Source organism: Eleutherodactylus coqui, chromosome 9, assembly GCF_035609145.1.
Source record: "Eleutherodactylus coqui strain aEleCoq1 chromosome 9, aEleCoq1.hap1, whole genome shotgun sequence".
Lineage (NCBI taxonomy): Eukaryota > Metazoa > Chordata > Amphibia > Anura > Eleutherodactylidae > Eleutherodactylus > Eleutherodactylus coqui.
The window spans coordinates 55,858,977-55,874,797 of NC_089845.1; the positions used below are offsets into that span (position 1 = coordinate 55,858,977).

General features: G+C 44.9%; 1 protein-coding gene across 1 annotated transcript; it reads left to right on the plus strand.

Annotated features, from left to right (window-relative positions):
* Positions 1–393: 393 nt before the first annotated feature.
* SOX4 (SRY-box transcription factor 4) lies at positions 394–4,337 on the plus strand. The gene has a single exon (XM_066579426.1). It carries the CDS (start codon positions 672–674, stop codon positions 1,836–1,838), a length of 1,167 nt encoding a protein of 388 aa, XP_066435523.1. The 5' UTR covers positions 394–671; the 3' UTR covers positions 1,839–4,337.
* The last annotated feature ends 11,484 nt before the right edge of the window (positions 4,338–15,821 follow it).

The window sequence follows — 15,821 nt, forward strand, 5'->3', positions numbered from 1 at the left end:
GTAATGCTGCCAGTAGTAGGTGCTATATATAGGCGGTGATGTAATGCTGTGTATACAAAGACTACCCCCAGTACGTGCTCGGTCAGTGAGGCGGTATATACTTGCCTGTCAGTATACCCCCCCGTGCAGCAGGCATATAGGTGACATGTAGTATGGAGCGTTCTCTCCCCGGCCTCGCAGGAAACTTTGCAGTGTGAATCGGAATGAGGTCAGCGCTGGAGCTTCTCATTGCACGCGGTGATTATTATTGCATCGCGTTCCCAGCCAATGCGCGGCGAGGGGGCGGGGTTTTTCGCGAGGAGACGTTAGAAACAGCCGTTGATTGGCTGCTCAGCACCCCGGGAAGGGATAAAGGGACGCGAAGCTGCACAGAGCAGCGCTGTTAGCTGTGAGAGGAGCGGCGCCAGAGTGTACCACCGCCTCCTCGTCCCATGCACTCCATGTCTGTCTAACCTGCCTGGGATTCTATAGTCTCTCCCGCACTGCTGGACTGGAGCCGTACAAAAACTACCCGAGACCCCCAGTAGTGATGCCTGTCAGCGGCCGCTGGAGCTGCCAGTAACCCCGGGAGCTCCGCACAACGTGGCCGCCTCCTCACTGTATTGGATGCTCCAGCGCCTTGGATCACCGTGCCGGGACACAGCAGCTGGGGGGACGCTCCACTCGTCACCATGGTGCAGCAGAGCAGCAACGCCGAGAACACGGAGGCGCTGCTGGCAGGAGAGAGCTCCGAGTCCGGGGTGGGCATCGAGCTGGATATGGCATCTTCTCCCACCCCGGGCTCTACTGCCGGGGGTAAAGCCGACGACCCCAGCTGGTGCAAGACGCCGAGCGGCCACATCAAGAGACCGATGAACGCCTTCATGGTGTGGTCGCAGATCGAGCGCAGGAAGATCATGGAGCAATCCCCGGACATGCACAACGCCGAGATCTCCAAGCGGCTGGGCAAGCGCTGGAAGCAGCTGAAGGACAGCGACAAGATCCCCTTCATCCGGGAGGCCGAGCGGCTGCGGCTCAAGCACATGGCCGACTACCCGGACTACAAGTACCGGCCGAGGAAGAAGGTCAAGTCGGGCGCTTCCAAGCCTGGAGAGAAGGGTTGCAGCAGCCCGGGAGCAGGCACCCCGAGCAGCGGCTGCAGCTCCTCCAAGCCCCCGATGAAGAAGAGCAGCGGTGCCAAGCTCTGCAGCAAGCCGCACACCAAGCTGGTCCTGGGCAGCAGCAGCAAAGCCTTCAGCGGCGAGCAGCCGTGCATCCTGGACCACCACTCCCTCTACAAGTCCCGGAGCGCCGGGGCTGCCAGCCGGCAGCAGGACAGCAAGAAGCCCAAGCACCGGCTCTACATCTTCGGCGCTCCCGGCTCATCCCCCATGGCTGTCCCCGCCAGTCCGACCCTCAGCTGCAGTTCTGGCGAGGCCAGCGACCCGCTCAGCCTCTACGACGACGGGGCCGGCTCCATGCACAACTCCCCGGACTCCCCATCCGAACACGACGGCTACCCGAGGGCGTCCTCTCCGGCCCCGTCCTCCTCTCACTCCTCCTCCTCGTCTTCGGCTGCATCCTCCCCCTCCTCCGCATCCTCCTCCTCATCGTCGGCTTCCTCCTCGGACGAGGAGCTGGAGGACGAACTCCTGGAGCTCAACCCCAGCCCGGGCTTTGAGAGCATGTCCCTGGGCAGCTTCAGCTCGGCCGCCCTGGACAGAGACCTGGACTTTAACTTTGAGGCTGGCTCCGGTTCACACTTCGAGTTTCCGGACTATTGCACGCCGGAGGTGAGTGAGATGATCTCCGGGGACTGGCTGGAGTCCAGCATCTCCAACCTCGTGTTCACCTACTGAACCAGGACTTACCTGCCTACAAGGGATTGTTGTGTGTCCCCCACCAGAGAGGAGCTGCTGCAGCCTGGGCACCACCACATGGCACTTAGAAGAGGGGCTGCTGCCGCTGCACACAAGCCATTCAGTCCTGTCAGGAGGGGGGAGGCTTTAACATTCCTCCCCCACCACCAAGTTGCAGTGTTTTGTTACCCTTCCACATTGGAGAGGAGAGGAAGGAGCACAAGGACTTCCACCTTCTGAGGAGGATTCTTGTAAGTGGTGGCCGAGGAGCTGGATGGATGAGCGGGAGGCTTCACTAGTGACTGTAACGGATTTGCACGTCTGGAGAAGGAGGGCACCTTTTTTGGGGACTGCCAGCTTTTTTTTTTTTTTTGAATTTTTTTTTTCTGCACCCATCCATGAGAAGAGATGGACATTGATACAAAGACACTACTTTGGGAAAAAAAAGGAGGAGGAGAAGAAGAGATGTTGTTACATATTTATGTGGTACCGGGGGGCTCTTTTACAATGTGTTTCTCAGAATCGTGATGGTGTCGGATTATTTCACTGGTGGGTTAATAATATAGCATGTTATCCTGTCTTATCTTTTTAAGGTTTCTGTAAGACTGTTGAACAGTTTTAGTGTTAGGATAATCTACAGCCGATAGGTGGCGCTATGTTTGATTCCTAAAAAAAAAAGAAAATCACCAGCTTTTTTCTCATTTCTTAAAACTCTCTTTTTTAAAAGGATTCAAACGCAACTCAAATCTGTGCTGGACTTCTTAACTAATGATTCAGGACCAAATTGTTTCTCCTCAGAGTATGTATGTGTTCTTCTAGCTGTACATGGACAGACTGTTCCTTTCTCATTGATGACCCATATTGTCCCCCCCTTGTATATGTACTTCAGCTCCCCCTTTTTTCTATGTAGGCCTATTTAGACTGGCCAAACTTTTTTATGTTTTTCTTTTTTTGTTTTTGTTGTTTTTTGTTTGTTTTTTTGGTAGCCTTCCTTTTCCCTTCTCCACACACCCATTTTTTTATGTCTCCTTCACTGAAGGGCTAGAGTTTTAACTTTTAATTTTTTATATTTAAATGTAGACTTTTGACACTTTTAAGAAAAAAAAAACAAACAAAACAAACAAAAAAGAAGAGAGATGAAAAAACGTTTGATTATTTTCTCAGTGTATTTTTGTAAAAAATCTATAAAGGGGGTGTTTTAACCGGTGTCAATTGCAATTTTGAATTTTCCTGTCAATAGTACAAAAAACAAACAGGGAGGCTGGTTGATATATCTCCAACAAACAATAATAATAATAATGTCTCACCAGCCTATTTACTCCATGTTTACACACTTCAGTCTGCAGGCTTCTTAAAGTCACAGCATCCCTTCCAGCCTTGTGCACTCAGCAGTCACACCTCCCAGAGGATTCGAAATACACTGTATATCGGTTGAAAAACTTTCAAAAAAAAAAAAGTCTTTGTATTAATAATCTTGTGTAGTATTTATATAGCTCTTTATAACTCGACTTCAGAGGAATTTTTTTTTTTATTATTGTGCCACCATCGCCTCTGTGGAATGGTGGCAGCACATTGGGTTTGGCACTGTTAATGCTTCGAGGAGGAGAGGAACAATGTTAGTTGCCTTTTTTTTTTCCAGTAGGTAATTGCAAGGGGTAGAGAGAACATTGAGCCACACTCTTGTGTTTTTTGTTAGAGTGCCATGCCAGTCTCCTGTAATTAGCAGAGGCTTGCTTTTTTTTTTTTTTTTTTTTTCTCGAAGCCCTTGAAAATACGGTTCCACCTCAAGGGTTATGCGGGCTAGTCTGTATTTAAATGCTTTAAAGCAACCAGTGCACATTCTAAGCAAAAAAAGGGATCCTGTAGCTTTAACTTCTAGACCACATATTTGCACTTTTTTTATAATACAAAAAAAATAAAATAAAACCGTGCCGTTTAAACCACTGGACCTATCTAAATGCCGATTTGAGTTCGCGACACTATGTACTGCATTTTCATTCTCGTATTTGACTATTTAATCCTTTCTACTTGTCGCTAAACTATGATTGTTTTAGTCTCTTTTGGGCATGATGATAGCATATGTATTCAGGTTTCTAGCTATTGTGTTTTAAGATGGGGAAGAAAAAAACAAAGTGAAAACATCTTTGTACTTTTAAGTCTATTATAATAAGCAAAAAAATGACAAAAAAAAAAGATTGTGTGTTTTATGTATGTATTACATGACAGGCACTAGAACGTCTGCCGATCAGGCAGCTCTGTTTTTTTTATTTTTTTTTTCTTGTTTGTTTTTTAACTTTTTTTTTTTTTTGTAATCCATCCTGTGCAATATGCCGTGTAAAATACTTTTTTGTCTAACGCATCAATCCACAATACAAAGATTTTGAGGCATACCTTCGTGCCGGCTAACCATGGTTATTTCACTGCCTGTCAGATTGTTGATATTCTTCTGTAAATAACTTTTTTTAAAGGAAATAAAATCAGCTGGAACTGAAACCCTTACATTTGATTGGTTTTGTCTTTTTTTTTTTTTTATTATGTGTTCCTAATGTAGGGGATGCACAGCCTTCCCTGAGCTTGGGACTGTTGCAGGGGGAGGAGTCTAGAGCTGAAATAGAACGCTATTGGTTCTTGTGCTTGGAAAAAAAAAAAAAAAGTAACACTGACTTCTATTCTGAACACGTAGAGCGCAAGTAGGGAAATAAAATCTTGGCAGGCCATTCTTTCAAGTAATGAGTAAGTGTCACAGCTTGTTCTGTCTAGGAAATTTCGAGGAATACTGTATGCAGACTGATAACCTTTCTTTATTTCTTCATGGAAATGAGAGTTTAGGATAAAACATCCTTGAAGAAAATTATATATTTTTAAATGGCTAAATTAATAAATTATTTATACATGTTAATTTTTTTTTTTTTTTTAATTTCTTGAGCACCCTGTGAAGTCCGAATGCCATATTCATTATTGGTCTAGAAGATGCAGCATGTTTAGAGGTGTTAAAAAAAAAAATTATATATATTTTTTTAAAATTAAATTTATTATACCTAAGCTTCAGCATTCTTGCTCTAATACCCTCCTCCCCCTGCAAGTGCCAAGCCAGAAGTTCTAACAGGTAAGTCCATGCAAAATTGCATTCCTCCCTCTGAAAATGTTTTGTCTTGCCACCTTCAACCACATTTGCTCTCCTAAAAAAGCTCAGCATGCTATTTGTCAGGTTTGTGGACCTTGCTGTCTCAAGAGGTTGTTCAATGCTCCTCTTCAGGTTCTTAGGAGAAGTCTTGCAAGCCATGATTTGTACACCCCTTCTGCGTGAGTTCAGGTTCAAGTCCTGAACTCTGGACAAGCTACATTAAGATGGTTTTATCTTCTAGTATAAACTGTGGCTTTGCAAACTCTGTTCCTAAAATGTCATGTCATGATTTCCCATAATTCCTTTAGGTGAAAATGTAAGCCCGCAGAAAACACCAGAGAGCAATTTTGCATGATGATGCAGTGCAACAAAAAGATACATTCATGTTGGCAACAAGAACGAGTCAAAACTAGAGCCGAGTAGTCGAGGATGGCAAATTCATGGCTGCCCTTTACTGCTAATCTATGATGCTCCAAGTTTGGTAAAAACGTGGCTGACATATGGAGGTGGGGTGTGGGGGTGTCACTGGCCCAAGTCAAAGTAGGTGGATAGCTGCTTAATACCAGCGGCTCTGGCTCAATATCGCGCTACGGAGCACATTTATGGCTAGATGAAACTACGAATGACTGTGGGTTTCAAATATTGTTGCGTTTTAGGTTATTGTGGGCTTTTTTTTGGGGGGGGGGGGGGGTAGAGATGAGGAGGGCATGATGGGGTTGTCCTACGTTTTATCTGCTTAGCTGTGGCAGGCAAGCTGCTACAGACCTTGTCCAGTGCCCCAGGTTCGTATTGTAGGCTCAGTTACATATACTTCAATAGGACTCAGCCTGCAGTACTAACCCAGGCCACTACTCGATGTATGGAGCTGTCTGCTTCCTGTAGCAAAACAGAAGTGTGGCAATCCATTTGACTGTACGGTCCCATGGAGTAGTCACCGAGTGACTAAGAAACCTGCGGTTTGTTAAGGTATTCTGGTTACACAACGTTGCTGTTGAAAGATAATTAACGTTACTCAGGTTTGCACTGTGGTTCGGCTTTCAATTTTGTCTAAAAACCATTACTTTCTTCTGGCACTTCAGAAGTGTATATGCACGGATACAGCATCACGGCAGTGACTGCTATGTGGGACTTTTTTGGGCAGTTTTTCAGTCAAATTTGAGTCAAATGCAGAAATGGATACAAAAACAAGAAGTATTAGTCTTATATATGCGGTTCCTTTTTTTTTTTTCCCATATCCACTTCTGTGTAAATAAAACTGCCTGTGTGATTCCAGCCGAAGGGTTCCTACCCCCTTGCGTTCTTTTAACGCTGCGATATCGCTGCTTTTTTTACGCGAATGTCAATGGGACTTTCTAATGTTAAAAACGCATCACCCAAACTTGTGATGCGTTTTTAACATTAGAACGTCCCATTGACATTCGCGTTAAAAAACGCAAGGGGGTCGGAGCCCTCAAGGGGTTGCAACCTTTTTTATGAATCACATGACTAAATTGTGAAAGTAAATGTTTTTTTTTTCATTTAGGCTTTTTCCTATTATGCACCATTTTTCCATCACGTTGACAGTGTCATAGCGATGTCCACTAACATGAGTTATATACCACGTTACATGTGAATACCAGAAGGACATGTATGATAGGAATGCTTGTACAGTGTTACAAAATAATGACCCAGCTACATGAGTAGAAGGCATAAGAGAATACATAGTCTTAAAGTATACATCAGGGATTCCATACTAATAGGTAAAGGGGGGAAAAAAAACAAAGATTTTTTTTTTTAATCTAATGAACCCCAAGTGAGGCAGCACCGCAAAGAGATTAATAGGCGAGAGGTCAGCAGGTGCCGTAAATGCTTCCAGCAGCACCAACAGCTGCACTTTTGCTGCTGTGATAAAAGAGAGATCACATGGACTAAGAAGGTGGAAAAAATTGGAAGTAACAGGGATTCATAGGCCTCCTGGTTTATAAGCCTACTTTTATATATGTGGCAGGGAAGCTATAGGCTGACTATATAACTACTCAGGCCGAGTATAACTAAGCAATGTACTGAAACGGTAATCTGCAGCCCTTCCAAACTGGATAGGAAGCACCGAGTGGGTCCTGATGTCCAGGTAAGAAGAAATGAAGACTATGATTGTGTAATGTGTCGGCACTAGAGATGAGCGAGTATACTCGCTAAGGCACATTACTCGAGTGAGTAGTGCCTTAGCCGAGTATCTCCCCGCTCGTCTCTAAAGATTCGGGGGCCGGCGGGGGTGACAGGTGAGTTGCGGCGGGGCGGGGGAGGGAGGGAGAGGGAGAGAGAGATCTCCCCTCTGTTCCTCCCCACCCCTCGAATCTTTAGAGACGAGCGGGGAGATATTCGGCTAAGGCACTACTCGCTCGAGTAATGTGCCTTAGCGAGTATACTCGCTCATCTCTAGTCGGCATGCGTACCCAGCATCGTTAATGGGAAACCTTACACCCAGAAGTCCCTGCACTCAGGTTGTCTTGTGCCATCAGTGGCCTTTAGTGATATTGCAAAATTCACATGCAGGGTTTAGTGTTTTTAATGTTCATACCATAAGGCTGGTTCCACCCGGGCGATCGTGATTTTGTGATGAGAAAATCGCATCTTTATTCACTGCAATTTGTGAGCCTCAGTGATGTTGTTTTTCTTTTTTTTAAGAGCATAATCTCGCATCGCTGCCACCGCGATAAAATTGCACGATTTTTGATCGCATAAGTCAGTGGCACTTTGTAATGTTAAAATCGCAGCGCGTTTGTAGCGTGGCGATGCAATAAAGACGCCTGCATCGGTATACATGGCAGATAAAAAAAAACAAAAAACCGCACATTGCAGAGAGTGCATGCCACGATTTTTTTTATCCTCTTAACATTGCATCAGTGAAAACAACGCAGATGGGAATGAAATTGTTGTGTATCATTGATTTTGTATTCTGCTTTTTTGCTGACTAGTGTAGCAGGCGAAAATCATGCAATTTTCTCGCCCAGGTTGAGCCAGCCTAACTGTGTTATAAATTTTTTTTAAAGGCCGGTCAGACTTCAGCTGGCTTTACTCATGTGCTGTGAAGCGGGCTTATCCGGGTAGTAATGTATGTTTATTACACTAATTAATTAATCTATACGCTTATGACGCCAATATGCAACTACTTGTCAGCTGACTTACAGGGCAGTCTTAAAGGGTGTTTTTTTCATTAAAAAAATATCAACCTTTACCCATTTCTTACCAGGCAGTCTTCTTCACCTTGCTGATCTCCTCCAATCCCTCGGGCCATCTCACCACAAGCCGGCTGGATCCTCTTCTTGTAATGGAGCGTTCTTTCTCAGCATTCTTCTTTCGGCAGGTCAGTGGAGGTCGACACTAGTGACGTATGGTTCATTGCCTAGGAAGGAATGCCGATCTATTGTCAAGACTGCACATATGTGCTGTTTCACAGCGAGAGTTCATATACCATTGCAGAGAGACAGCGCGCATGTGCAGTCTTGGCAATAGCTCGGCACTCCCTGCTAGGCTCTGAACGCTACGTTACTAGTGACTGGATACATTGCCCTGCAGGAAGGAGAGTGCAGAGAATGGACGCTTCATCAGCAGAAGACGAAGAATTTGCCGGCTGGAGGTGAGGTGACCCGAGGGGTCTGCAGGAGAAGATCGTCAGGGAGAGGATGCAGTAAGTAGACTGCCTGGGGAGCAATAGGTAAGTATAGAATTTTGGTTTTCTAATCACAGAACCCCTTTTCTACCACTTATTCTTCTTTCTACAATTGTCTGACTACCTATTTGAGCAGGTTTTTCAGGAGTCAAACATTGATGGGGCAGCATTAGGATAGATCACTAAGGAGACCCTGCACTTTCACCTTCGGAGCGCTTCTGCTCCTTCGGCTGTTTTAAGATCCTTTCTGCAGCTTAAGAAGCCCCATTTAGCGTTATATGGGACCGTCTTCAGTTTCCAGAAACGGCTGACAGAGCAGATGCGCTCTAAACGTGAAAGGCCAGGTACTCTTTAACCCCTTAAAGTCAAGTGTTTTGGTCTTAAAGGACCAGATGCTTTTCCGCAATGCCTCAGCATGCAGGCAGCCAAACTGACAAATGAGGGAGCCAGTTACACCTGGGGAGGACACCGATGAGACAACCACTCACACAACCTCTTAATATAGTGGGGGTGGCTGCCTAATGTATAGTCTTACACAGTAGTAAATGCAGAGTGACAGACCATTCTGATACATGTAGTGCACCATGCAGGCTAAAACCCTGTTGCTGACGCCATATCAGTTCAGCGGGTTGCCCTGCACCTCAAAAAGTAAACCACATTGGTACTGCCACCTCGGTCTTTCCTGGCAGATAGAAGCCGCATTGCATGTAAATAATACATAATAAATGCAAGGTATTAGATGGATTTTGGACAAAATACTTGAGCTCATGAGCCACGTCAAGGCTCATTGGCTCCCTCATTTGGCTGCCTGCAGGCTGAGGGGGTGAGACATCTGCCCTCCTATATCAGTAAGTATATGGCTGTTTTCGGTGATTGGTTATTAGGAGTAATGTGTACAAAAAGTATATTAAAAAAATCTTTACATTTCTAGTTCTTTACTCTTAAGTTTATTATATTTACGTTAAAATAAAGTATAGGAATGGGTTCATCATTTTTTTGTTTCCTGACATTTTCATTTAATTTCTATAATCTCAGATTACAGGGCAGATACGGTGATGGGTTAGATTAGCAATGGGTAATTTTTTAAATTTATTTATTTTTTACATCTTTATTTTGGTCACATTCTTTTCAACTTATTTTTGTAGCTTTTTAAAATTAAACATTTATGCCCTCCATGATGTCATATAAGACCTCTGGACACACACTGCATTTTTTTAATACACATTTTTCCAGTGTAGCCGAGGCATCCATTGGAGCCCGAGTTACGTGGGAAAACAACCCCCTATTGTGACAGTAGTTGTGGTCAGATCTTGTTCAGGGTCTACTAAGACCCTGCAGCTGTGACATTTCAGGAGTCACCGACGATCACGTGATGGCCGGATCCTGTGCAGGAAACAGCATTGCTGCTTCTTGCATTACCTACATAGCGCTCACTGGGCACTATGTAGCCTGTAAAAGAGACGGCAGAAGCTGTTAAAAACATCTTCTGTCTTCTCCGGGTCCTTGTCGGTTTCTGACAGCTGAGGACCCAACCTGCTCCTCTTAGATTGCAGGAGCTTTAATCCCACGCCATATATTTACTGTCGGCCGGGAGTAAAGCCCAGGACCAAGCCGAATATATATTTATGGTGCTTGGTCCTTAATGGGTTAATGTCTGATCACATGTCTGATTTTCTGCCAAACGGGAGTGGACATAGCTAGGGCTGCCATCAGGGCAGTACAGCTGGCATTGTTGTACAGGTAACCGAGTTTCTCAGGTGCCCAGGTGTAAAACGTGGGCAATAATGTAAATCTCTATACCTGGCCAGACACTGTACAGGGATGGAGGGAGGAGGCCGGGCGCAGCAGCTCTGCTAAGATATAGCTGCCTTTTCTGCACTGCATCTAGAAGTGATCCACACAGGAGTCTTGTTCAGTTACCTCCCAGCCGAACTGAAAAACCAGAGGAGGTAATGAGCCAAGTTATAGCCCCAATTACCTACTTGTAATTGTAGGGGTGGCCAGGTTGTAGAAGCTGGTGAGTTATGTACTAAATAGAAGGGTTGGATGATGACAGGACCTGCCCATACTAGTGAATACAAGTAGCCACGCACTGTCTAGTATTACTAATGGAAGGAGAACCTGTGCCTCTCATATTTAAGGGACCTTTTACATGGTATGGAATTATGCCACAAGACGCAGCTGCAAGATTTCACTCCAAAATCTGCAAGTCTAATTGCGTATTTTGATGCAGAATTGCAGGCAGGTTTCAAGCACTGTAAGTTCTGCATCAAATTCCGCAGGTAGGCTGCAGACTTTACCGTGGCTTGCGGTGCATCGTGCGGCTTATTCATTCCTGTGTGAAAGTTTCCTATGGGCCAGCTGCGTCTTCCTGAACCGTGCAGAGTAATCAGAGTTGGGTTTATGAAATTGTTATACAGCTGCAGATAGCAGGCTTAGAGGAACAGTACCAAGTAAGTACATCCTGACCAAAGTGTGGACCTTGCATGCCGATATGCAGTCTATACAGTATAACGTCTCTCCTGCACTTACCAAGTGATGTTATTTCATCCTTTCTGTGGTGTCTCAAAACATATTTATTTACTTGTGATACAAGAGGACACGGTGTGTGACATTAATTTATGGGGGAACTATGTGGAACACTGTAATATTCAGAGTGGCACTTCTCTAATCATGGGGTGCTGTTAGTTTCAGAGGGACACAAAATAGCACCATTATATTTAGGAAGCCTGCAGAACATTACATAGTATGTTAGGCTGAATGAAGACTGTGTCCATCTAGTTCAGCCCGTTTCAACCCCCTTGTTGATCCAGAGGAGGGCCAAAAAAACCCCAAAAGGCAGAAGCCAATTAGCCCATTCGGGGGAAAAATTTCTTCCCGAATCCATAATGGCAGTCAGAATAATCCCTGGATCAACCTTTGATAGTTCCTACCTAAATGTAAGACCCAGAACAACAAACCGATGGTCACCTAATGTCTATATCCAGTAATATCGTAGCGCTCGAGAAAGACATCTAGTCCCCTCTTAAACTCCTCTATGGATTTTGCCATCACCACGTCCTCAGGCGGAGAGTTCTTCAGTCTCACTGCTCTTACAGTAAAGAACCCCCTTGTGTGTTGGTGATGAAACCTGCTTTCTTCTAGACGTAACGGATGTCCTCTTGTTACCGTCGCAGTCCTGGGTATAAACAGATCATGGGAGAGATCCTTGTATTGTCCCCTCATGTATTTATACATAGTTATTTGATCGCCCCTTAGCCGTCTTTTTATAGGGTGAATAATCCCAATTTTGATGCCTCTCTGGGTATTCCAGTCCTCCCATTCTGTTTATTAATTTAGTTGCCCTTTTTTGAACCCCCTCAAGCACTGCAACATCCTTTCTGAGCACCAGTGTCCAGAACTGTACACAGTATTCCATGTGGGGCCTGACAAGTGCCTTATATAGTGGGAGAATAATGTTCTCATCCCTCGCCCCTATACCTCTTTTAATGCACCCCAAGACTTTATTAGCTTTTGCAGCAGCTGACTGGCATTGATTGCTCCAGTTAAATCTACAGTCCTCTAGTACCCCCAGGTCTTTTTCCATATCACTTTTCCCTAGCAGTACCCATTTAGTGTATATTGGTGACATCCGTTTCTCCTGCCCATGTGCAGAACCTGACATTTATCAACATTGAACTTCATTTTCCATTTTTCTGCCCAAGCCCCCAGTTTATCCAGGTCCGTTTGTAGCCGCACATTGTCCTCCGTTGCATTAATTATATTGTATAATTTTGTATCATCTGCAAATATATTTTACTGTGTAATCCCTCTATCAGGTCATTGATAAACATTGCTGGTTGCATGCACGGAGTTTGGACAAGCAGTGTTTCTCCCTGTCTGGGCGCGGGCCAGATGCTGAGTGACACAGTTCACTTCTCAGTATGTAAACATCAGTGTCCTCAGTAAGTGTTCATATTTGCTGATGATGACGCCGGGCAATCAGCAACAACTGTTTATGCAATGAAAGGTAAACAACACTCTCTCCAAGTCCTGACACAGATGTAAAGCCCCATTTACAAGCAAAGACGATCGCTCAAAATTCGTTCAAAAGATAGGGAGAATGACAGTTTGAGCGATTATTTAGCATAAGCTGCTAATGGTCACTAATGCCCATTAGTAGCTTATTAGCTTCATTTGTGTGTAAATGAGGCTCCCTTCGCTGTATGCAGATAACAGCGGGTGGTCTGTTATCTGCACACAGCCCCTTTGTTCTGAATACAATGTTATCAGCGCTCCCGTGGAGAATCACAGTGTGTGGTCTTACTATCTGCTGCCCAGCCGAATGATGGATTTTAAACTCAACGTAATATCATCGTTAGGCCAAAATGCTAATGATAGTAGCATTTACACAGAACAATTATCATTCAAAAGATATCGTTTCAGCAAATTTTGAGTGATAACCGACCCGTGTAAAAAGGCCTTAAGTCTAAATGGATGGGGGGAGTTGGGTGAGGGGTCAGCAGGAACCATCCTTCTTGAGACAATCCTATGTATATCCCTGATCCAACCCATTTTTGTTAGGATTATATATATTTTTATATTCTAAGGGTTATTTCCATATTGTCCATGTGTAACGGGTTTGATTTCAAGTGGCACGGTAGTGTCCGGCAATGTGGGGAGGGAGCATCCCCCTCTCCTCCCATGCACTGTCGGGAGCTTCACACCAGAAACCTAGCTGGTGTGCCACTAGTATGGCTTCTTCGCCCCTCAGGTCATCAGGGGCCCTTGGATGCTTCTGCTGCTCCATGGCTGCTCCCCCACATGGGGATACAGCCACTCTATTGCTTGTTGACAATGGTCACCGCCTCGTTGTTCAGGCTCTGCTGCGTAGTCTGTAAATGAAATAATATCTGTGTGGGGTCAGTGGTCACATGTACAATTAGTTCTTTTAGCATTTACTGTTTTCATGACTGCTTTTTCCCTTTTTAAGCAATGTTTTTATAAGTAAGCCAAATAAATACATTCATCATAACAAATGCAAATATCCTGTAGCATTCTCTTCTCTGCATGAGTTCCTCCCTAGAAGAGTCCTTACTTTCTAAAGAAATAACTTACTGAAGTTATGTTCATAAGCTTCTACCACAGTGACACTAAAATTGTGCAGGCGGTCTGGAGAAGTAAATATTATGCACTGGATGTTTAGAACTGTTTACACAAAACACAGACAAATGTATCTCAACAACCTACTTCTGTGGTACGAGATGAAGGAAATCCAGGCCAACGTCTCTAGAAAGGACTGCAACAACATTTCACAAGTTGAACAACACAAATATTTTTTTTGTGTTATTTTTAATTAATTTTCTATTTATTTGCTGTGTACTATGCTGGATTAAACAATCCAGGGAGGTGATGTGCCCTTTCTGAGAGCAGGATGCGATGGAAGGAGAGAAGCTGGGCTCCGGGATATCTATAGGCTTATAGGAGATGAATAAAAAAAGGCAGAGTGAATCCTGATATGACACCTAGGAAAGACAGTGACAGTCACTGATGATCCCACCCACCTAGGCTGATTGACAGCCTTTCTTGTACACACACTAATTTGGGGAAAGCTGTCAATCAGCCTGTGTGGGCGGGGAGTAGTTGGTTAATAGCAACAGGTGGCAGGAAATGCCACATGCACTAGCAAGCAGACCTGCTGCCAGTACAGTAGAAGTAGCAGGTCTCTTTCAGCCTATGCAATGTGCACCAGAGGAAGGAGTGACACTTCTACCTTGAGGATGACAGCAGATGGGGAATTTAGGCCACAAGTTTTTGAAATGTCTCATTGACTATGTTATTGGGACAGAGTGACTGCAACCAGGCCTGTGCACAACAGGCAACTGACCAACTAGTCCACAGAGGACAAGAAGACTGAGTAGCCGCTATGAGACCAGTCAGTAGGCTAGAGGTGATGTAAGACAGACTTTGGTGCCAGTGCATTGAATATGGCAGTGACTGTGTGTGGTGTCTGTGGGACCTGCCGAGTTTGCCAGTCAGTAAGAATGAGTGCAACCACTGAAGATTACCCCTGTGGGCTAAAGGCACATGCCCTGACACTGTGAGATGGCTTGAGTAGAGCTGTGCACCTATGGCTAAGGCCGCCTGCACATGAACGGATTTGCATTGCGGAATCTGCGGTCAGCGTCCGCATCGCAGTTCCACAGCAAATACCATTCATAGCATGCTATAGGAAATCACTTCCTCCTTCACACGTGCAGAAATGAATTACGGTTTCCGGGAGTGGAAGAAAAATCACTGCATAGTTGTACTGAAACATTTCCTACAAAACTATATATCAGTCTACTCATCTCCTCCTGCTCTATAATGTGATGCCGGCAGATCAGCCACCATGTTCAGTGTGACAGGTTCCTTTTAAAGCCAAGTGACAAAGAGTAATTCCTCTTCCAAGTGAAGGCTTAACCCTTTCCAATGCACTGTCTGATGTCTAAAGACATTCTGATTGAAGGTTGTACATCTCCGACATCGGTAGACGTCCGGCAGGGTATTCTTACTGTAGATTACTGGCCGCTCTGTTCTCGGGGGCCTCTCCAGCATGTCCTATACCGCAGTACTGGCTCTAGCCAGTAGATGCTGCCATTGCATAATGGCAGAAAGAGAAAGCCCCCTAGGAAACCCTGAATCCAAAATTGGATTGCAAAGGGTTAAGTACTGTATTGAAAACTTCATGCTAAAGTTAATCCATGTGCAGCTACAGTTGTGGTGTTAATGCTGCCGTATTTACTGCTGCTACAAACTAAATTGTGAGGTCCTTAAAAACATAGTATCCAGGGGCATAGCTAAAGGCTTATGGGCCCGGGTGCACAAGTTTATCTTGGGGCCCCCCAACTTCTCTTAACCCCTTTAACACAGATCAAAAATTCTCATAAACACCTCTCAAATATCTTATATGGCCCCTTAACACAGAGACATAACTTGAAGCTCCAGGGCCCTAATGCAAAAACTGTAACAGGGCCCCCAACTATAATGCTTTATTCATAGTACTGGGCTCCCTATATGGAGAGGAGAGGCCTTATGGGCCCCCTAAGGCCCGGGAGCAACCCCATCCCCTGCATTCCCTATGGTTACACCAGTGATAGTATCCCTTTCTAACAAGGACTTTGACTAAGACTATGTAGGCCACTCTGTTGCCCATGGACTGTACTCTTTTGTGACGTGCACGCTCACAGCT